This window comes from Protopterus annectens, chromosome 8.part0, assembly GCF_019279795.1.
Source record: "Protopterus annectens isolate FY-2018-M chromosome 8.part0, PAN1.0, whole genome shotgun sequence".
Lineage (NCBI taxonomy): Eukaryota > Metazoa > Chordata > Ceratodontiformes > Protopteridae > Protopterus > Protopterus annectens.
This window is the reverse complement of record NC_056741.1, coordinates 381,010,535-381,034,964: the sequence shown is the minus strand read 5'-3', so window position 1 is coordinate 381,034,964 and position 24,430 is coordinate 381,010,535. Positions and strand designations below refer to the sequence as shown.

At 41.1% G+C, this 24,430-nt stretch overlaps 1 protein-coding gene across 5 annotated transcripts in view; it reads right to left on the bottom strand.

Annotated features, from left to right (window-relative positions):
• STYK1 (serine/threonine/tyrosine kinase 1) overlaps positions 1–24,430 on the bottom strand; it is a 486,977-nt gene that overhangs the window by 97,710 nt on the left and 364,837 nt on the right. For all 5 annotated transcript variants that reach the window (XM_044079884.1, XM_044079883.1, XM_044079881.1 and 2 more), the window contains one exon: positions 3,062–3,270. In XM_044079884.1, coding sequence (XP_043935819.1) covers positions 3,062–3,270 — 209 coding nt within the window. The remainder of the gene's footprint in view (positions 1–3,061; positions 3,271–24,430) is intronic.

Genomic DNA, 24,430 nt, shown 5'->3' with positions numbered 1-24,430 from the left:
AGGGGCATTGATCTTATGATTTTTTTTTTAAATAATATTTTAACAGATACATCCATCTATTATGCCTCCCTTGTTAGGTATTCTGGCTTCCTCATCCATCATGCAGTCTCCTTTAGGGGTCCCTGTTTATTACCATATCACTATTAGTGCAGGTACATCCCTGTCTGTGGCAACGTCCTCACAACTCCCATCACTCCAATAAGGATGACCCTTACCTTCTAAAGCCCCTCTGCTATGCATGCAGTGTTGCCACAACAGAGTAAGTATGTCATGACATCAGGAGGGCAGACAGGAGGATGGAGTCTCAGGATTGGCTGTCTCAGCAGTATTCATCTTCCAGGAAACTGGCATCCCATAAGCACAATGACACTCTACAGAAGTTTATAATCGTGCCTCTGGCATTGCCAATGGCTGTATGCCATTTGTGCCCCATCACCTCTGTCTTGGCATGTGCACAACTGAAAACAATAGATGAGGACACTGCAAATGGTACAATCTTCTCTCACGAGTAGCACCAGATGAGGGTATTTTAGTCGTAGTTTTTTTTTTTTTACTTATCAACAAGAGCAAATGGTGCATATGTATATCGTTCTGATCTTCATGGCTAGACTGGAGTAGAAAGTAGGCTATGCCTCTAGAGTTTTTGCCAAAAGCCTCTTCAAAATTTCTGATGCTGGCAGGGTCTGTGCCAGGTAAAGAACATTCAGTACAAAAGTGGGGGAGAAAAAAGGTAGTGTGTAAAGTCCCTCACATATTTATTGCTGTTTAGGACTTCTAATGATCAAATATGCTATATTTTCAAAAGCACTGTATGGTGTACTAATTAATAATTGTGCTAAAATAAATGTTGACTAAGTACATGAAAACCATATCACATGAATACTAGGGATGAATTTCAAAATACAGAGACAGCTTGATTTATGTGCCTTGTTATGGGATTATTGCTAGGGCGGCCACTGTGGTGCCCGGTTAGCGTTGTCGCCTTACAGCAAGAGGTTCTCTGGTTCAATCCTTGGTTGGGGTGCCTTCTGTGTGGAGTCTGCATGTCCTCCCTGTGGTCGCGTGGGTTTCATCCGGGTGCTCCGGTTTCCTCCCACATCCCAAAGACATGCTGTAGGTGGATTGGATACTCTAAATTGGCTCTAGGTGTGAGTGCGTGCATGTGTGTGTGTGCCTTCTGTGGAAGGATGGGCGCCGGGCTCGCAACTTAAGACCGTAAAACTCTACTGCCAATCATGAGCGGACAGGTGATCCACTGTGGCGACCCCTAACCGGGAAAAGCCGAAAGAAGAAGTTATGGGATTATTGCTGTCTGTGCTTGTGCAGCACAAATTTGTCACAACAATGGAAACTTTTCACATCTCACATGCAGCAGTGACAAATTACCTTCTTTATGGCACTTTCCTTGACTCAGATCCCATTACTTACACTACTGGCCTTATTGTAAAGCAGAACATTGCCCTGTGGCCTAAGATTCTAGTTGTGCAGAGTTGGCCTGTGTTTTTGTTTATACCTGTGAGCATTCCGTGTCTTCACGTTTAATATATCAGCCATACCAAGCTCCTGCTGAGTGATTGGCTTTGATAATATAGACTGTTAAGCCCTGCTTTGAAGGATCAGCAGCACAGCCAAAAATGTTGAAAAGATGAAATAAGCATTTTCTTCTTATTTTGGAATAGCCTTTCTTGCATACAGAGCCAGTGCATAGCGGAACAGTGCATTGTATTATTTAAGGGTATTAAGGATGCACATTTGATGATCTGATTTGAGTTACATTGGATGTTGTATTTGAGTTGGACTCGTAGTGTATGTTGTTTGTGTACTCGGTTTCTGAGCATTGCAAATCACAACCTTGACCTTCAAAATTATAATAGAGAGCCTGAAACAAGAGATGTCTACCTTATAAACAAATGGTCTTGCAAACACTATAATCATATGGGTAATGATAAAGACTGTATATGAACTTACCCTGGAATTCTGAAAGGTGTGCTGTGAGTAGTAAGGCCTACCATGAGTGGCCAGCCCTTTTCAGTAACCCTTTCCAGTTCAGAGACAGGTCTACAGCAAGAAGAATCACCAGGTAGGGAGTCCTGATGGGCTGTATTATATGATGATAAGGAATTCCATGGGAGCTACTAATGCTAATTACTCATGTGCTCTCCCCAGAAATATTTGTGCTGACCTCTATTATATTCAATGAGAGAGGCCATGTTGCAGTTTATTTTGGCAAACTTCAGCAGAGGAGTAGTGCTGGTGGAGTGTGTGAATTTGTGGATGTGTGAGAAGGGTGTGTATCTGCAAGTGTATGAAAGTATTTGGATGACAATATGTGTGTGTGTGTGTGTGTGTGTGTGTGTGTGTGTGTGTGTGTGTGTGTCTGTGCCTACATGGCCACAGGAGGGAGGTTTGCTAGGGGATTGAAAGTGTGAATGTATATGTGTGGGAATGAATGGGTAAGTGTGTCTGTGAGTCTGTTTGAGTGTGGTCAGTATGATGTTGAGTGAAAGTCTGTGCGTGTGTGGGGCATATTTGTGTGTGTCTGAAAGTTTGTGTGAAAGGGCATGGGAGGGTGTCTGTGCCAACAGAGTGTGTAGGTCAGTAGAGGTAATTAGTGCAACAAAGTCATTTTTGCACCAGGAGTAATAAAGAGTGATTCTGAGACATGCAAATTAGACAGTAATAATGGCTTTCTCACTGCAGCTAAACATTTCTTTGAGTCACATTTCCCATGATTGTATAAACTGACCTACCTGCAGCAGACACTTTACGTGATCGTGGGTACGGTTTTTTGAATCTCAGCCTTAGTTCAGTGATATTATTAGTACTAGTAAAGAACATTGGTGTGGACAGAGCAGTAGTAAATCTATGGGCAAAAATCACAGCGGCATGCTAAAATTATTGCTGTTTGGTGGTATATTATGATACTGCGTTTCCTTAAGTCACTTATTTTGTACATGCTTTCTTGCCAAAGCAAGAAGTAAGCTCTGCTTTTTTGATCATTTTTGCTACTCTTTTCTCTTGCATTGTTTCAAGTGCCCATCCAGGATACAGGCTGACTTACATGTCACTCTTCTCTGTCACTGGCTTCTTCATCAGATGCTCTGGGGCCTGCCACTTCAGTGGAATTTTGTGGTGCATCAGGATCATGCTCCTGTTGTAGATGTCACTGGCAATGCTGAGTCCACTGATTTTTGCTGTAAAGTCATGATGTATTAGTACATTACGGGCAGCCACATCTCCATGCAGAAGTTTTTTCTGGTGCAAATATTCCTAAAAAAAAAAAAAGGCATTGTTTATTTTATTTATTTATTTATTTATTTACTTACTTACTTGTGGTTCATATTTGCTTTCTGTTAATATATTGATCTATGGTAAATCTGTACACATTTACTTTGATTTCTGTATCACAGATGATTTTTCTGCAGTGCTAATTAAAAGTTTATTTGTATGACTTCAAATATCTTTAACCTCAGTATCAAACAAAATGGAAATCGGATGATTACTTTAGAATTCAACAAGTGGATACAGCTCAATACCGTGTTATAGTAAAGAAGAAATACTGAGACCATTATACATGTTTGTGTCACTACATAATAAATAAATACATCTATATATATAAAATACTTCAGGTAATTAGATTCCTGGCATAATTTCAGAAGCTGATGGTGTTTTCTGGTATAGGTGATGTCAAGGCAAAAGTAATTCAATAACTGTGGGGAATGACTAAAATCGGTCTTTATGGATTAAGGCATAACCCGAGTATAAAAAAGACATAAAATAACTAAATAAAAGTTTAACAGAACACCACATAGTAGAAGCAATCCTATTTTGTGCACCTTGTCAAATGTTTTTCCCAGAAATTATAAGTGAGTGTCTCAAGTCAGGCCTGGCACGTGTGACATCATCACCAGCATTGCTCAGCAGAAGCATCACTCTGTGCCAAAATGCCATCATTCCTGGAGATGTTTTTGGAGTGTTCATTTCAGACCCAATATATGTCACAAGTCTTCATAGTGCGGTATCTGCTGAAATCCTAGGGGCATAACTGCAATCCCTAGAACCATGGATCTACAAGTGTGAATGCCAATGAATGTATTCTAAGCCTGACCTTGTAACACTTTGGGTTATTCTCCCTATTGTAAGAAGCAGGGCTGTTTTGGGACTGCATTCCAAACATTTTGGAGTACAGCAGGAAAGCACCCCCATAAAATATATTTAAAATGTTTAACAGTAAGTTTCTGAATTTGCTGTTTTCCCTTTGAATTAGCATTTATTTTTGTAGTGTTGTTATTCACAGAATGTAGTCTCACACCTCCAAATAGATGCCCTTGTGGTGCGTTGCAAGTGTCCTACTACCTGTGTTATTTGCATTCATAAAGAAAATATAATTTAGGTAGAAGGGGTTATAAAACCAGTCAGTATCGTGTTTTGTACTTATATATGCCTTAAGAATGTGATGTTTTATTTTTCTTTGTATGTACTGTTTCAGCTATCTATATTGCATTTGTTTTTCTTTTCTGGTTTTCATGTTGCTACATTTAGCCCAGGCTGTATCTGTAGAAAGTCACTGGGTTTGGGTTCTTGTCCCTGGATTTACATTTTGACTGCCCCCATTTTGCAACTTGTATGTTCTCCTTGTGTGCAAGGTACATCTGCAACAGTAATGTATGAAAAAAAGAAATCCATAATTCACTCTTTGCTGATATGCCCAGTGACATATTTCCTTCTGCTTGCATTCTTACACTCTGTAGTGAAAGGAATCATGAGACACATAGTCTTCCAACTCATTTTTCTTCTTCCTATCATTATCATCATAAACAGCCCCTTTTTTCCCTTATTATTTTCTTAATGGTATGAGGGTTTCATGTCACCTGTTGCCACTTATCTTTATTCAGTGCTACAGTCCTACCTTCTTTGACAATCATGCCTGCAAGGGAGCCTGCAGGATTTTTTGCAGGGGGGTGCAAACCCAGAGCCCTGCCCACATAGCCCCACCCCCACCCCACCCACACAGCCATTCCAGTGTCCCATTGCTTTGCTATTTCTCCCCATTTGTCATAGACTGTTCAAATCTCTCAGTGTGCTTTACTTCTACAATGATTACAGATATTTGGATTTCATTTACAACTTTTATTTCAAATTTTATAGCACAAACACTAATAGACATTTACTAAACCTAAACAAAGCAATAGTCTTACAATGAAAACAGACTTAGCATTAAAACTTCTCTACCTTTGAAACCCACATTTACTGAAACAGCACTGAAACCCACATTCAAAGAAAATGCATCTGGCCAGTGGCAGGGTAAGTTTACCTTTGGGCTGTTTTCAAATCATAGGCTCCTTGCACACATTTTTAGAACCATGCAAAAGTTCTTTGATTCACCTTCCTGACTGTATTAATTATACTATATAATAATTGAATTATATCCCTTGTATAATACAGCACCACTTGTTAGAGTGTGTTTTAAATTTATAGTTCTGAACATTTTTCCTTTAAGCAATGAAACAAATCATATGAACCAATGATGGCAAACTGCCCAATTCAGAGCATTTCAACCATAAAAGGGCCACTCAAACTTCTGTCATACAATCCACCAGTATCAATCAATATGCAGAATCTCTGCAGAAGTAAAAGTCATCTGAATAATTCCACATTAAAGAGATCTGAAACCAATGAAGATGTTGCTAGAAAACAACTTTATATTTCAGTGTTTCATTTACAAATTCAGTGCCTGTTGGCTGTTGCCCTTGAATAATAAATTGCCTATGTTACATTAAAAGAAATGGTAAGCTGGTATATTGCAATAGGGAATGGGTGGCAAGCTGAAAAACAGATTCATAGTTATTAGGTGTTTCATCCAAAGGACATACTAAGGACTGCAGTACCATATCCCCTTAAAATACAAATGTACATGCTGTACGAATAGAACCTACAGCCCTTTGTATCAAGATGCAAGTATGCTACCTGCTGTGCTAATACTGCTTTAAAATTCTATGCCACAATAATAATACCATTTGCTAAACAAAACAGTTGCTCATTTTAAGCAGACTTAGCATGAGCAGCAGTAACCTTTGCTTCCCTTGAAGCTCACAATTCCTTGAAAATGCGCTTGAAAATAAATTTCACCTGCTAGAGCTAACTAAGGCATTTCTCTCTCTCTCTCTCTCTCTCTCTGACATTTATTTATTTTATTTATTTATTTTATTTTCCATTTGTTGACCGGGCTGGTCCAGCTGGATATATTTCCATTTTCAGTAGAGGCCCGGGGAGAAAAGCTCCACATATAAACAACCACCACCACATAAAAAATGTTTATAACAAACAAGAAAGGCATTACAGTTTAAATTATGGGAAGACTATGCGACACACTACAATAATACAGATAATTTTACAGTATAAATATCTAGGGCAGCCCCAAGACATTATTAGAGTACATTTAAATCCTTGGTTATTCTAGTTTACTCCAGACAGTTACTATTTCCAAAGGGTTAGACAGTAACAGTAGAAAAAGGAAGAGGTATAAAGAAAATGGCAGGAATACCACCTTCAGGGTACATTCATAGCCAAGTAGAAAATGTATGTTATTGGTGCTTAAGTAGTAGAGTTAACTTATAGGTGCTACTAATTCAGAGGAGTAGACAGGAAAGAGTGGAGGAAAGTAGGAAGTCAAGAGATGACAAAGAGAAACCCAGAGGATCAGTCTGGGTAACAGCAAGGGCATAGCCAGTGAGTTTTAAGGTGCTTCTTAAGACTTTGTTTAAAGAGAGGAAGGGATGGAAGTGAGGTTATGTCGGATAGCAAGAGGTTCCATTGTTTTCCAGTGGTATTGGAGAACAGTGAGTCCCCAGCTAAGTTGTTAGACTTGGTAGTACTGGCTAGAAGTTTATTGGAGGAGCATAAGGAATCCAGATTCCTATAGGGTGCAATAAGGTTGTTGAGTATTGGTGTGTTGTTAGGTTGGTAAAGAATCTTATGAACAATGGCAAGTTGGGAAAGTATCAGAAGGTTTTTTAGTTCGAGCCAGTCTAGCTGGTGAAGGTTAAGACAGTGGTGAGTTCTATATGGGTTTCCAGTGGCAAATCTAGCAATACTATTATAGGAGTTGGCTAGTTTGGTAAGATTATTTTTTTTAGATTAGTGTATATGGGTGCAGCATACAGAAGAGTTGAAATAAGATGAGAGTGGGCAATAGTCATTCTGGCTGTTGGAGTTAAGAAAGGTTTTATCCCATATAGGGAGCCCAGTTTTTCATTAACAGTTTTAATGGTGTTATTAATGTGATTGTCAAAGGTGAGGTTGTTATCAATTGTAATTCCTAATAGTTTGGTGGAAGAGTCGGGGGATATAAGGGTGCCATTATTGGATTGAATGGAGAAATCTATGGGGGAGGACTTACTGTTTGTTGAAAACAGTAGTAGCTTGGTCTTTTTGGTGTTCAAAAGAAGGCACTGTTTTGAGAACCATGCCTCTACTGTGTTGAAAGCTGTCTGGGTTAAAGATTGAAGTTCAGATATAGAGTTGGCAGAGCATATGATAGTAGAATCATCAGCATATTGTATACAGGTGGTTTGAGGAATAGCTACTTGAAGGTCATTGATGAATAATGAGAAAAGAAGAGGACCAAGAATGGAGCCCTGAGGGACTCCCAGGGAGATAGGAAGGTGAGATGATAGCTGATTCTCCCAAAGAATGGCTTGCTGTCTATTACTAAGTTAAGACTTGAACCAGAGAATTGCTTTGGCGTCAAGAGAGAGGGATGACAGAGTGTTTATGAGTAAGAGATGGTTAACCATATCAAAGGCTTTAGAGAGGTCGAGGAAGAGTGCTGATGAGAGGCTGCTATTATTACGGTTATTATTAATGGTGTTGGTGAAGGATAGGAGAGCTGAGGTGGTACTATGAAAAGGCCTGAAGCCATGCTGACAGTTTGATAGGATGTTATGTTGAAGTAAGTAGTCCATTAGCTGATGGTGAATACATTTTTCCATAATCTTGGCTAATGGAGAAAGGAGAGCTATAGGCCTGTAGTTAGAATAGTCATTAGAGTTACCTCCTTTGTGTAAGGGAATAATGTGGGAAATTTTCCAGAGATCTGGAATGGTTCCTTCAGTTACGGTGTGGTTTATCAGGATGGATATAGGATAGGCGACTTTAGCTGTTTGCTGTAGGTATTCAGATGGTAACTTATCGGCAGAGGGGGTGCAAGGCTTAAGTTTGTGGACAAGTTTTGGATGTAAGAGGTAGAGATGGGTTGTAGTTGGAATGTTGGCTGAGTATGAGGTGAGAAGTTAGGTAGATCTGAGTTGTCTGAAGCTAGTTGACTAGCTAGAGTTCGTATGGTGTCTGTGAAGAAAGTATTAAGGGCATTGGCTGTTTGATGGGGGGGGTATTGTTTTCTGACCCTAGAGGGGAAGGAGTGCTAGAGTGGCCTGGACGAAGGAGGTTATTCAAGCTTGCCCAGAATTTTTGTGGATTATTGTGGTGAATTTGCTGCAGCTTGCAATAGTAGCTTTTTTTGTCAGAGAGAATAGCTTTTTTTGTAGCATTTCTCAACTGTCTAAAGATTTGTTGATCTGAGGTATTTCTGGTTGCTCTCCACTTCGCCCAGGATTTATTTCTAAGTAATATTTTTTGTCTGGTATCTTTTGAGAGCCAGGGGGCTGGTTTGGATTTTGTTCTAATAGATCGTTTAGGTGCATGCCTGTCGAGGATTGTTAAGAATTTGTTATTGAAGTATCTAACAGCTTCTTCAAGAGGGAGAGTTTTTAGAGGGTTCCAGTCACAGGCACTGTTCTATTTGAAATAATACAGGCTGAAAGTTTTTCTTGGTTCGAGAAGTCCTGTAGTTGGGGGCACTGGTAATGTCATTCTTTTGTCTTATGATATAAGTAGGCATGTGATCACTTAGATCATCAGGCAAGATCCCTACTTTATAAGTATGTTCTTGTTTATTGATTAGTATCCAGTCTAGTATAGTTTCTTTATTATTTGGTTTATTAATTCTAGTGGTGGTGGTGATAGTTTGGTTAAAGCCATGCAGATTAATATGAGAAGGATTATCTGTATTGATACTATTCCAGTCAGTATTGAAATCTCCTAGAATAATAGTTTCTTGTGGGAAAGTAGTAGATATCCAGCATAGGGTATCCTCTATAGTAGTAATGTTATTACCTGGGGGTAGGTAGATACAGATTATGTAAAGTGCTTTAGTGGGACTGAGTTGAAATCTAGTGATTAAGAGTTCAACTTTACTATTTACAGGTGGGTAATACGGTATAGAGGAGATGTGTAGTTCATTTCTAAACAGTACGGCTACTCCTCCTCCTTTGCATTTTAGTCTGTCATGTCTCAGTATATTATACCCTGGGGGGATTATTTCATTATCCTTAGTTGTGGGTTTTAACCAGGTTTCTGTAAGACATAGGATATCAAAGGAGTGAATATCCAGAAGGGCATGGAGATGGGCAACTTTGTTAATACTGTGGATATTGAGATGACCTATTAGTACGAAGTTAGAGAGACTGGTCTGGGTAGTAAGAGTGTTAGGAGAGCTACTAAAAATAGGTGAAGTAGAGAGATTAGAAGGGCCTGGGTTAGGGTGGATGTCACCATCTTTTAAGGTGGGAGATTTTAGTGCAGAAAGAGGGTTAGAATTAAGGCTAGTTAGATATTTCATTTTTTTTATTGTGGGGTGGTTTAATTTCATGGGTGTAAGTCGATGATATTTAGGTAGCAAGTAGCAGGAAGTGGAGGGGATATTTATTTGGGGATGGGTGTGGGCACTGTTATATATAGTGGTTTGTTTAGGAGAGTAGTTGAGATAGTAGTAATTAACCTTTTCAAACGAGGTGAGGAGATAGGTAGTGGTGAGGACAGGTATAAGAGTGGCTAAGAGTATTACCAAGGAGAGGATAGTTTTAGTTGTTGTAGACATATTACTTAGTAAATGTGAACTGTTTCTGCCAGGTAGGGCAAGGATGCAATAGCGTCAGATAAGAAGTTAAGATAGGGTAGTCGAGAAGAGTAATGCTACAAGTAGAGGAGTTTTCTTTAAGTAGTATATAGATAGGGTAGGGTAGTAATGAAAGAGAAATGGGAAGGCTAAAGAAGTTGTATAATGCTAAGGTAGGGCAGAAGTGATGAAGAGCTTGTATGGGTAAAGAAGTTGTTTAGGTAGTGAAGAGTTAAGGTAGGGTAGTAAAGAAGGAAAATACTAAGGGTGGAGAGGCTGATGAAAGTAGTATAGGTAGGGGTGGTATGAGATAGAGTACTGGAAAACTATAAAAGGATGGGTGTGGCTTAGGTAAATTAACTTGAGTCCGGGATAGGTTGGATAAGAGAGAGGGTGTGGTTTAGGAAGTATAAGTCTAGGACTACTGGGGGTGGGTTAGAATTGGGGGTAGGGTAGGGGAGCGGAGTGAGCCCGTAGGGCGAGCGGAGCGGGTAGAATCAAGTGGTGCTGAGAGGTAATCAGTTTTACAGTGAGACTGTAATTTACAAAACTTTAGTAGGTATGTGGCACTTCTTAGAGACACTAGGTCCTGTGAAATACTGGAGGAGACCTTTTTGTCTACTTATTATGGGAGAAGGAATAAGAAGCAGTAATATAGCAGCAATCTTTAGGTAAGGTAAGTTTCTAGCTCTTCTGTCTTACTGCCTAACTGACTTATAGGTTAAAGTCTGCAATTTCCTTTCAGGGGGGTTAGCTATGTAAAAAGTTAAATTTGGATAGCTGAAAATTGGTTCATACAGCAACTCTAGAGAAGTTTAGTATACAGGTAAGATACAGGAATTACAAGCTGTGTACTTTGCTGCCCTCTAGTGGCAGAAAAAAGGAAACTACACCTAGTCTCAGAACAAGTTTGTGAAAAAAGGGGGGGGGGAGCTTGGATGGCCTTGGGGTAGGTCCACAGGAACGGAGCGGGCAGAACCAAGTGGTGCTGAGAGGTAATCAGTTTTACAGTGAGACTGTAATTTACAAAACTTTAGTAGGTATGTGGCACTTCTTAGAGACACTAGGTCCTGTGAAATACTGGAGGAGACCTTTTTGTCTACTTATTATGGGAGAAGGAATAAGAAGCAGTAATATAGCAGCAATCTTTAGGTAAGGTAAGTTTCTAGCTCTTCTGTCTTACTGCCTAACTGACTTATAGGTTAAAGTCTGCAATTTCCTTTCAGGGGGGTTAGCTATGTAAAAAGTTAAATTTGGATAGCTGAAAATTGGTTCATACAGCAACTCTAGAGAAGTTTAGTATACAGGTAAGATACAGGGATTACAAGCTGTGTACTTTGCTGCCCTCTAGTGGCAGAACAAAGGAAACTACACCTAGTCTCAGAACAAGTTTGTGAAAAAAAAAGGGGGGGGGAGGCTTGGATGGCCTTGGGGTAGGTCCACAGGAACGGAGCGGGTAGAACCAAGTGGTGCTAAGAGGTAATCAGTTTTACAGTGAGACTGTAATTTACAAAACTTTAGTAGGTATGTAGCACTTCTTAGAGACACTAGGTCCTGTGAAATACTGGAGGAGACCTTTTTGTCTACTTATTATGGGAGAAGGAATAAGAAGCAGTAATATAGCAGCAATCTTTAGGTAAGGTAAGTTTCTAGCTCTTCTGTCTTACTACCTAACTGACTTATAGGTTAAAGTCTGCAATTTCCTTTCAGGGGGGTTAGCTATGTAAAAAGTTAAATTTGGATAGCTGAAAATTGGTTCATACAGCAACTCTAGAGAAGTTTAGTATACAGGTAAGATACAGGGATTACAAGCTGTGTACTTTGCTACCCTCTAGTGGCAGAACAAAGGAAACTACACCTAGTCTCAGAACAAGTTTGTGAAAAAAGGGGGGGGGGGCTTCGATGGCCTTGGGGTAGGTCCACAGGAACGGAGCGGGTAGAACCAAGTGGTGCTGAGAGGTAATCAGTTTTACAGTGAGACTGTAATTTACAAAACTTTAGTAGGTATGTGGCATTTCTTAGAGACACTAGGTCCTGTGAAATACTGGAGGAGACCTTTTTGTCTACTTATTATGGGAGAAGGAATAAGAAGCAGTAATATAGCAGCAATCTTTAGGTAAGGTAAGTTTCTAGCTCTTCTGTCTTACTGCCTAACTGACTTATAGGTTAAAGTCTGCAATTTCCTTTCAGGGGGGTTAGCTATGTAAAAAGGTAAATTTGGATAGCTGAAAATTGGTTCATACAGCAACTCTAGAGAAGTTTAGTATACAGGTAAAATACAGGGATTACAAACTGTGCACTTTGCTGCCCTCTAGTGGCAGAACAAAGGAAACTACACATAGTCTCAGAACAAGTTTGTGAAAAAAGGGGGCTTGGATGGCCTTGGGGTAGGTCCACAGGAACGGAGCGGGTAGAACCAAGTGGTGCTGAGAGGTAATCAGTTTTACAGTGAGACTGTAATTTACAAAACTTTAGTAGGTATGTGGCACTTCTTAGAGACACTAGGTCCTGTGAAATACTGGAGGAGACCTTTTTGTCTACTTATTATGGGAGAAGGAATAAGAAGCAGTAATATAGCAGCAATCTTTAGGTAAGGTAAGTTTCTAGCTCTTCTGTCTTACTGCCTAACTGACTTATAGGTTAAAGTCTGCAATTTCCTTTCAGGGGGGTTAGCTATGTAAAAAGTTAAATTTGGATAGCTGAAAATTGGTTCATACAGCAACTCTAGAGAAGTTTAGTATACAGGTAAGATACAGGGATTACAAGCTGTGTACTTTGCTGCCCTCTAGTGGCAGAACAAAGGAAACTACACCTAGTCTCAGAACAAGTTTGTGAAAAAAGGGGGAGGCTTGGATGGCCTTGGGGTAGGTCCACAGGAACGGAGCGGGTAGAACCAAGTGGTGCTGAGAGGTAATCAGTTTTACAGTGAGACTGTAATTTACAAAACTTTAGTAGGTATGTGGCACTTCTTAGAGACACTAGGTCCTGTGAAATACTGGAGGAGACCTTTTTGTCTACTTATTATGGGAGAAGGAATAAGAAGCAGTAATATAGCAGCAATCTTTAGGTAAGGTAAGTTTCTAGCTCTTCTGTCTTACTGCCTAACTGACTTATAGGTTAAAGTCTGCAATTTCCTTTCAGGGGGGTTAGCTATGTAAAAAGTTAAATTTGGATAGCTGAAAACTGGTTCATACAGCAACTCTAGAGAAGTTTAGTATACAGGTAAGATACAGGGATTACAAGCTGTGTACTTTGCTGCCCTCTAGTGGCAGAAGAAAGGAAACTACACCTAGTCTCAGAACAAGTTTGTGAAAAAAAGGGGGGGTGGGAATCTTGGATGGCCTTGGGGTAGGTCCACAGGAACGGAGCGGGTAGAACCAAGTGGTGCTGAGAGGTAATCAGTTTTACAGTGAGACTGTAATTTACAAAACTTTAGTAGGTATGTGGCACTTCTTAGAGACACTAGGTCTTGTGAAATACTGGAGGAGACCTTTTTGTCTACTTATTATGGGAGAAGGAATAAGAAGCAGTAATATAGCAGCAATCTTTAGGTAAGGTAAGTTTCTAGCTCTTCTGTCTTACTGCCTAACTGACTTATAGGTTAAAGTCTGCAATTTCCTTTCAGGGGGGCTAACTATGTAAAAAGTTAAATTTGGATAGCTGAAAATTGGTTCATACAGCAACTCTAGAGAAGTTTAGTATACAGGTAAGATACAGGGATTACAAGCTGTGTACTTTGCTGCCCTCTAGTGGCAGAACAAAGGAAACTACACCTAGTCTCAGAACAAGTTTGTGAAAAAAAGGGGGGGGGCTTGGATGGCCTTGGGGTAGGTCCACAGGAACGGAGCGGGTAGAACCAAGTGGTGCTGAGAGGTAATCAGTTTTACAGTGAGACTGTAATTTACAAAACTTTAGTAGGTATGTGGCACTTCTTAGAGACACTAGGTCCTGTGAAATACTGGAGGAGACCTTTTTGTCTACTTATTATGGGAGAAGGAATAAGAAGCAGTAATATAGCAGCAATCTTTAGGTAAGGTAAGTTTCTAGCTCTTCTGTCTTACTGCCTAACTGACTTATAGGTTAAAGTCTGCAATTTCCTTTCAGGGGGGTTAGCTATGTAAAAAGGTAAATTTGGATAGCTGAAAATTGGTTCATACAGCAACTCTAGAGAAGTTTAGTATACAGGTAAAATACAGGGATTACAAACTGTGCACTTTGCTGCCCTCTAGTGGCAGAACAAAGGAAACTACACCTAGTCTCAGAACAAGTTTGTGAAAAAAAGGGGGGGGGCTTGGATGGCCTTGGGGTAGGTCCACAGGAACGGAGCGGGTAGAACCAAGTGGTGCTGAGAGGTAATCAGTTTTACAGTGAGACTGTAATTTACAAAACTTTAGTAGGTATGTGGCACTTCTTAGAGACACTAGGTCCTGTGAAATACTGGAGGAGACCTTTTTGTCTACTTATTATGGGAGAAGGAATAAGAAGCAGTAATATAGCAGCAATCTTTAGGTAAGGTAAGTTTCTAGCTCTTCTGTCTTACTGCCTAACTGACTTATAGGTTAAAGTCTGCAATTTCCTTTCAGGGGGGTTAGCTATGTAAAAGTTAAATTTGGATAGCTGAAAATTGGTTCATACAGCAACTCTAGAGAAGTTTAGTATACAGGTAAGATACAGGGATTACAAGCTGTGTACTTTGCTACCCTCTAGTGGCAGAACAAAGGAAACTACACCTAGTCTCAGAACAAGTTTGTGAAAAAAAAGGGGGCTTATGGCCTTGGGGTAGGTCCACAGGAACGGAGCGGGTAGAACCACGTGGTGCTGAGAGGTAATCAGTTTTACAGTGAGACTGTAATTTACAAAACTTTAGTAGGTATGTGGCATTTCTTAGAGACACTAGGTCCTGTGAAATACTGGAGGAGACCTTTTTGTCTACTTATTATGGGAGAAGGAATAAGAAGCAGTAATATAGCAGCAATCTTTAGGTAAGGTAAGTTTCTAGCTCTTCTGTCTTACTGCCTAACTGACTTATAGGTTAAAGTCTGCAATTTCCTTTCAGGGGGGCTAGCTATGTAAAAAGTTAAATTTGGATAGCTGAAAATTGGTTCATACAGCAACTCTAGAGAAGTTTAGTATACAGGTAAGATACAGGGATTACAAGCTGTGTACTTTGCTGCCCTCTAGTGGCAGAACAAAGGAAACTACACCTAGTCTCAGAACAAGTTTGTGAAAAAAAGGGGGGGGGCTTGGATGGCCTTGGGGTAGGTCCACAGGAACGGAGCGGGTAGAACCAAGTGGTGCTGAGAGGTAATCAGTTTTACAGTGAGACTGTAATTTACAAAACTTTAGTAGGTATGTGGCACTTCTTAGAGACACTAGGTCCTGTGAAATACTGGAGGAGATTTTTTTGTCTACTTATTATGGGAGAAGGAATAAGAAGCAGTAATATAGCAGCAATCTTTAGGTAAGGTAAGTTTCTAGCTCTTCTGTCTTACTGCCTAACTGACTTATAGGTTAAAGTCTGCAATTTCCTTTCAGGGGGGTTAGCTATGTAAAAAGGTAAATTTGGATAGCTGAAAATTGGTTCATACAGCAACTCTAGAGAAGTTTAGTATACAGGTAAAATACAGGGATTACAAACTGTGCACTTTGCTGCCCTCTAGTGGCAGAACAAAGGAAACTACACATAGTCTCAGAACAAGTTTGTGAAAAAAGGGGGGGGGGCTTGGATGGCCTTGGGGTAGGTCCACAGGAACGGAGCGGGTAGAACCAAGTGGTGCTGAGAGGTAATCAGTTTTACAGTGAGACTGTAATTTACAAAACTTTAGTAGGTATGTGGCACTTCTTAGAGACACTAGGTCCTGTGAAATACTGGAGGAGACCTTTTTGTCTACTTATTATGGGAGAAGGAATAAGAAGCAGTAATATAGCAGCAATCTTTAGGTAAGGTAAGTTTCTAGCTCTTCTGTCTTACTGCCTAACTGACTTATAGGTTAAAGTCTGCAATTTCCTTTCAGGGGGGTTAGCTATGTAAAAAGTTAAATTTGGATAGCTGAAAATTGGTTCATACAGCAACTCTAGAGAAGTTTAGTATACAGGTAAGATACAGGGATTACAAGCTGTGTACTTTGCTGCCCTCTAGTGGCAGAACAAAGGAAACTACACCTAGTCTCAGAACAAGTTTGTGAAAAAAAGGGGGGGGGCTTGGATGGCCTTGGGGTAGGTCCACAGGAACGGAGCGGGTAGAACCAAGTGGTGCTGAGAGGTAATCAGTTTTACAGTGAGACTGTAATTTACAAAACTTTAGTAGGTATGTGGCACTTCTTAGAGACACTAGGTCCTGTGAAATACTGGAGGAGACCTTTTGTCTACTTATTATGGGAGAAGGAATAAGAAGCAGTAATATAGCAGCAATCTTTAGGTAAGGTAAGTTTCTAGCTCTTCTGTCTTACTGCCTAACTGACTTATAGGTTAAAGTCTGCAATTTCCTTTCAGGGGGGTTAGCTATGTAAAAAGTTAAATTTGGATAGCTGAAAACTGGTTCATACAGCAACTCTAGAGAAGTTTAGTATACAGGTAAGATACAGGGATTACAAGCTGTGTACTTTGCTGCCCTCTAGTGGCAGAAGAAAGGAAACTACACCTAGTCTCAGAACAAGTTTGTGAAAAAAAGGGGGGGTGGGAATCTTGGATGGCCTTGGGGTAGGTCCACAGGAACGGAGCGGGTAGAACCAAGTGGTGCTGAGAGGTAATCAGTTTTACAGTGAGACTGTAATTTACAAAACTTTAGTAGGTATGTGGCACTTCTTAGAGACACTAGGTCTTGTGAAATACTGGAGGAGACCTTTTTGTCTACTTATTATGGGAGAAGGAATAAGAAGCAGTAATATAGCAGCAATCTTTAGGTAAGGTAAGTTTATAGCTCTTCTGTCTTACTGCCTAACTGACTTATAGGTTAAAGTCTGCAATTTCCTTTCAGGGGGGTTAGCTATGTAAAAAGTTAAATTTGGATAGCTGAAAATTGGTTCATACAGCAACTATAGAGAAGTTTAGTATACAGGTAAGATACAGGGATTACAAGCTGTGTACTTTGCTGCCCTCTAGTGGCAGAACAAAGGAAACTACACCTAGTCTCAGAACAAGTTTGTGAAAAAAGGGGGGGAGGCTTGGATGGCCTTGGGGTAGGTCCACAGGAACGGAGCGGGTAGAACCAAGTGGTGCTGAGAGGTAATCAGTTTTACAGTGAGACTGTAATTTACAAAACTTTAGTAGGTATGTGGCACTTCTTAGAGACACTAGGTCCTGTGAAATACTGGAGGAGACCTTTTTGTCTACTTATTATGGGAGAAGGAATAAGAAGCAGTAATATAGCAGCAATCTTTAGGTAAGGTAAGTTTCTAGCTCTTCTGTCTTACTGCCTAACTGACTTATAGGTTAAAGTCTGCAATTTCCTTTCAGGGGGGTTTGCTATGTAAAAAGTTAAATTTGGATGGCTGAAAATTGGTTCATAGAGCAACTCTAGAGAAGTTTAGTATACAGGTAAGATACAGGGATTACAAGCTGTGTACTTTGCTGCCCTCTAGTGGCAGAACAAAGGAAACTACACCTAGTCTCAGAAGAAGTTTGTGAAAAAAAGGGGGGGGGGGAGGCATGGATGGCCTTGGGGTAGGTCCATGGGTGTGCGGACCCAACAACAGGAATAAGATAAATAGTATAATATGTTAGAGTTACATTAAAATCAGTAGTTTATCACCTACACAATGAGGCAGTAGGAAGCACTTCTAGGTATTCCAGGGTGGGTTCTACCGATAGGGTATTCTTTCAGTTGGGAGGTTCCTTAGATGTACTAGGTAGCTGTTGGGAAGATAGCCCGTGTCACAGCACAAGGCTTCAAGCCTGTAATAACCAGCATCTGTCTGGTGTAATTCTGGTTCACACAGTCTTCCAGTAGTAGTCTTCCTCTACATAGAGGACAATTTCAAAATAAACCCTTCAAAACAATTAGCGATGGAGCCAACATCCATGTCACAAGGCATGGCTAAATAGGACTATTTCTTCTTTTACAAGATAATAGATTGCAAGAAACTTTCCTCCAGCTTTTCAATCTGATAGTCATTGTCTGTCTGTCTCTCTCTCTCTCACACAAACACACACCTCAACTTCTTAGTGCAAGAAATCTGGACAAAACCTAAAATAAACCGGGGCAGATTATAAATATTGCTTTCATGAGCTTATAAAATTGCTAGAATAACAGGATGTGTTGGTATGCATTTTTCTAAAGGATATGATGTCTAAAACTATTTAGCAACTTCAATCCTTTTTAGGAGGAATATGGGGCAAAAATCTGGACATTCTGCAAAAACCTGGACAGCTGAGGGGTATGCTATCTCCTTGTCTCACACACACACACACACACACACACACGCACGCACGCACGCACACACACACACACACACACACACACACACACACACACCAATTACTAGGGACACATTTAGAAAGTTGCTAGAATAACAGGATTTGTGTTAGAATATATTTTCTGAAGGATATCACATCTGAAAAAGCTCAAATGTATGTCATTTATTTAGTAACTTTAATCCTTAGCTCATCCCAGTGATTTGTCAAACTGAATCTTTGAGGAACAGACCAAAAATATAATGCAAAAATCTGAACATTCTGTGAAAATCTGTACAGTTGAGAGGTATGCAGTCCAACACATTCATCCCCCTACCTCCTTAGAAAGTGGATAGAATAACATGTTTTGCATTAGTATGCATTTTCTGAAAGATATGAAGTCTAAAGCTCAAATGTCTGCCATTATTTTTTGAGTTCAGTCCTCAATGATTTGCCAGAAAAACACAATTTTATGAGAAAGAAACCGAAAATATGAGGCAAAACTCTGGATAACTGAACAGTATGAACCCCCCCAAACACACACACACTCACACAATCAGACACACACACACACACACACACACACACACACACACACACACACACACACACACACACACACACACACACACACACACACACACACACACACTCTCCTCCCTCCCTCTTTCTCTGTCAATGCAGTCAGTAACATTCTCACAGGGCTCTTACACCCCAAATCACCAAACAATGTCTGTTATCAGGACAAACTCTATATTAACATTTTCCTTAGACAACCTACACATGTACAGAAACTAAAAACATCCTGTATTTTTAAGCAATGGCTTATGCTGCATGAATGCTTCTACCATCAAGAAAAACCTTCACATCAGTATTTTCTTGGATATCAAATGCTAGTCTCTTCTCAAAAAATTAAGTAAAACTAAAATGCATTATATTTTTTTCCCCAAGACTAAGCTTGTATCTCTAATGAGTATGTCTTTCTTTTGAGGAGAACGCTTTATCAAATCACACACACACTCACTCTGCAGAATATGCAGAAAGCAAGAGAGGCAAAGGTCATTTGTAGAAATACATACCAGGAAAGTACAGTTGTGTACACTTACCATAAATGTAGATGTTAGAGTGTATTCACTGTTGCAGTCATTACATTTGGGTTATCCTGCTGGCATGTTGCCCTCAGTCGGCCTGAATTCCAAAGTCTTGGGTCCTGCGTCAGTTGCTGTCGCCTCTTCCCTGACGTCAAGTCGTCAGGGGTATAAAAGATACAGCTGATGCCATTTTATTCAGTTTTTCTTGCCCCAGATGTCAGGTGCCCCCAAAAGGGTAGGCTAAAATTATGTAAATAGAACATACATACACCAAACCTGGACTGCAACAGTGAATACACTCGAACATCTACATTTATGGTAAGTGTACACAACTGTACTATGTTCTTCATGTTTCACTGTTGCAGTCATTACATTTGGGTTGAGTCCCAAAGCTATGGTTGGGAGACTGGAGCTAAACAGCATTAGGAGCGGCTATGAGGCCCTGCAGAACTGCAGTGGCAAAGCCTGCCCTAGACTTAGAGTAAAGAGGCAGATTGTAATGTTTTGTAAAGGTATGCACTGAACTCCAAGTAGCCGCCTCTAAAATATCTTTGGTTGGTACTCCCCTGAGAAAGGCTGTAGAAGTGGCTGCAGCTCTGGTTGAATGTGGCCTAATGCCCTTAGGCACTGGTTTGCCATGCTGTGAGTAGCAGAACCAAATGCAGTGACCTATCCACTTGGAAATAGTTTGCTTGGAGATAGCCTTTCCTTGTGATGCTGCAGCATATGCCACTAGTAATTGTTCTGTCTTTCTGAAAACTTTAGTTTTGTCCAGGTAGAATCTAAGTTGTCTGTGTATGTCCAAAGAATGCAGAATTCTCTCCCCCTTGTTCTGTGGATTTGGGTAAAAAGTTGGCAAATGATTAATTTGGTTAAGGGCTACACTGGATACCACCTTAGGCATAAATGTAGGGTTTCTTCTCGGAGAGACCCTGTCTGGATAAAAAAATGATAAAGGGTTCCACAGCCATGACAGCCTGCAGCTCTGAAACTCATCCTGCAGAAGTTATTGCTAGGAGCAGAGTTGTTTTCCAAGATAAGAACTTTATATCCACAGTAGCAGCTGGCTCAAAAGGAGGTAAGGTGAGTTTTTCCAAGACATAATTGAGGTACCATGCAGGTATTGGCGTTCTCCTTGGAGGCCTTAAGTTTTTGGCTCCTCTGAGGTACTGCCTTAATAAAGGATGAGAAAAGAGTGGTGGTTTGTAATGAGCCAAAATGGCAGAGGCATGGATTTTAATTGATGAAAAAGATAGGCCTTTGTCCAGCATCTCAGTTAAGTATTGCAAAATCTGAGGAATATTTGGGACAGCTGTATCAGTTCCTTGAGCTTGGTTCCAAGCACAAAATCTCTTCCATTTCCCAGCATAGGATTTTCCAGTGCTAGGCCTTCTGGCTTCTAAAATGACATCCATCACAGCTTTACTGAGAGGTGTGGTTTGTATGGCTACTTTATCCGCCATGCTGCCAGGTTTAGGGTCCTGAGTTGGCTGTGCAGAATCTGATTGTTTTGCTGGGACAGTAGATGAGGTATTTGAGGTAAGGTCCAGGCTGGGCATTGGGACAAGTTTCTTAAGATCGGATACCAGTACTGGTGTGGCCAGTCTGGGGCAATCAGAATTATTTTTGGTTTCTCCTAGATGACCTTTAGGAGTACCTTGGGGAGGAGAGGCAGTGGAGGAAAGGCATATACTGATAGATTTGTCCAGCTGAAAGATAAGGCGTCCACTTTCCAAGCTTGTCCGTGATAAGTCCTTGTGCAGAATATTTTTAGTTGATTGTTTTGAGGGGAGGCAAATAGATCTATGTCCGGGCGTCCCCATTTCTTTGTTATCATGTTGAAGACTTGTGGATCCAGGTGCCACTCGTGGGGATCCATGAAGTTTCTGCTTAGTTTGTCTGCCAGAGTATTTTCCTTTCCTGGCAGGAATTGTGCCTGCAGATGAACTTGGTAAGTCAATGCTGTGTCCCATAAAGCCATGGCTTGTCTGCACAGGGGATAAGAATGAGTGGCCCCTGCTTGTTTATGTACCACATGACCATGGTGTTCTGTCTTTATCAGTAGTTGTCCCGGATGAAGTAGGTCCTTGAAGGCTGTCAGGGCATTTTGAACAACTAGCACCTCTTTTTGATTGATATGTAGATGCTTTTGATTTGTGGACCAGGTGCCCTGAATGCCTCTTCCTGCCATGTGTGCCCCCCAGGCATAATCTGAAGCATCCGTCGTTAGGCTCTGCCTGGCTGGGGGTATTGAGAATGGCTGTCCCTTGTTTTGGTGACAAGCCTTTGTCCACCATCAAAACTCCTGTTGCAGACAGGGAATTAGAGTAATCATTGTTTCCAGACTGTGGCAATGTTGTGTCCAGACACTTTTTAGGTACCATTGAATTTTCCTCATATGCAGTCTTGCATATGGAATTAGTAAGATGCAGGATGCCAAAGCCTGCAGAAGTTTTTCTGCAGATAACTGGGCCTTTGTTGCCATTTCCTTGAAATAGGTGGTCAGTTGCCTTTGTTTGTCTGGAGTGAGATAAGCCATCTGGGCAGTTGTATTTATAGGTTCATAGGTTCATAGGTTCATACTAGGCTATCTGCCCTAGGGCATTTATAAGCCTAGCCAGAATGTGTTTGGCTTTCACCACCCATTTTAAATTTATTTTGCTATGCCCTTTTTCGAGGTTAGTATACTGTGCCTCTGTCTAACAGTGACACAGAAGTGATACCCGGGGTAAACCTACGATCTCCCATCCACTCATCAAGATTCCTCTTGAAGAGAGTCAATGAGGGACTCTGCCTAACCTGGACTGGGATTTTATTCCAGAGTGAAGGGAGCCTTTGGGTTATGAATCTGTCCCTCCAGCATGTCCTATTTATTTCAGTGCTGAGGTTCAAGTCTCTCGGCGTAGCTCGATGGGATTTGGATTTTCTGAGGTGCAGCATGTCCATTAATTCCGGGTTGGACATGGCTTTATACGCCAGGCACAGATCGCCTCTGAACAGGCGGTATGCCACTGAGTAGAGCTGGAGTTTCTTTAACCGGGCAGCATATGGCATCTGTTTGAGCCCTTTGATCCTCTTGGTGAGGTACTTTTGGGGTCTTTCCAGTTGCTGCAGGTGTCTGGTAAGGTACATCCCAAAGGGCATTGTACTCAATTATGGGCCTGATGAGGGATGAGTAAAGAGGCACGATGACGTCCCTGATCTAGATGTGAATCCCTTCATGATTAGGTGGGCTATATAAAATGTTTTTCTAACCACTTTGGCCACGTGGTTGTCAAATGAGAGATTGCTATCAACTTGGATCCCCAGGTCCCTAATTACTTCTTCTGTACTTAATGGATTACCACCTATGTGGTAATTTGTGGGCACTTTGTTTTTGCCAAAGGGGATGACTATACACTTTTGGCATTTAGCTTGAGGCCATGGCTCTGGCACCAGTTGTCTGTTTCTATGAGGCCCTTTTGGAGGATGCTTGTGTCAGCTGGAGAGTCGATTATGGTGCCCAGTTTGCAGTCATCTGCGAACTTGGTCAGCCACAGTCCTTCCGTGTTGGCCTGTACCTCCGAGAAATATATACCGAACAAGAGAGGTCCCAGGACTGAGCCTTGTGGGACACCACTTGTAACTGGTTTGGAGTCTGACATGGCTCCAGCAATTCTAACCATGTGGGTTCTGTCCTTGAGCCAGTTTGCAATCCATCTAGTGACATAGGGGTTTATATTTAAGCTGGTGAGCTTATCTATAATGCCCGAGTGGGGTATTGTATCGAAGGCTTTTGCGAGGTCCAGGTAGGCTGTGTGGACCACCTTCCCCTCGTCAATGGCCTTGATGACTGTTTCAAAGAAATCAACCAGGTTTAAGAGGCAGGATCTGCCCTTAACAAAGCCGAACTGGGTAGGATCCAGTGTTTGTAGGTCCCCAATATCTTTATTTATGAGGTCCATGATGATCCTTTCCATAGCTTTGCAGACCAAGCTAGTCAGGCTTATGGGGCGATAGTTTCCAGGATCTGTTGAGGCACCACCTTTATGGAGAGGGACCACTGTTGCTGCACGCCACTCTTTGGGCACATATCCTGTAGTAAGGCTGAGATTGAACAGTAGTTTTATGTTTGGGTTTAGCTCTTCTTGGAGTTCATGTAGGAGCCCGGGACACCGTCTGGTCCCATTGATGCTGTGTTTTGCTTTGGAGAGGGCGGCTCTTACCTGGGCATCTGAGATGTCAGGGGCAGCACTCTGCTGGGATAGATATTTGCCCTTTGGTGGGGAGTTTGTGCTGAACCTGTCAGCTAGGATGTTGGCAATGTCTGTGGGTTCGTGTATTTTTGTCATTTTGGACTAATTCTGAGCATATCTGGGAATTACCACCCAGGTTCCTAACATAACTAAAGAAAGCCTTGTGATTATCCTTAGTGTCCTGTGCAATTTTTCTCTCAAGCTGGCCTTAGACAATTTTATGTGTGCCCGTAGTTTTTGCTAATACTGATCAGTGATGCCTTCCTTTTGGGATTTTGCTCTATCATTTAGTAGCTTCCTCCTTCTATTGTATAGTTTGTTTATGGCTGGGGTCCACCAGACAGGACGTCTGCCTTTGGAGGATTGGGTCTTGGTTTTATTTAGGATCGCATGATCCATGCATTCCTGAAGGTGTTCATAGAATGCGTTTATAAAGGATTCTGCGGTCTGGGCCGTATTTTCCACAGGCCCGGGGGCTTTGAAGGATTCCACCTCAGTTTTGAGGAGTGTGAAATTTGCTTTAGAGAAGTTTTTCACTGTGGTTTTCTGGGCAGGGGCTGGGGTCGGGATGTGAATATCCAGTGAGATTAGTTTATGGTCTGATCTTACCAGTGAGGGATACACTTCTGGTCTGGAGCATAGAGTCCCCATGTTTGTGATGATCAGGTCCAGTATGTTTTCCCCTCTTGTGGAAGTGGTAACAAGTTGTTCCATAGCATTTGAGTTTATAAATTCTAGGAATCTTTGGGCTAGGGTGT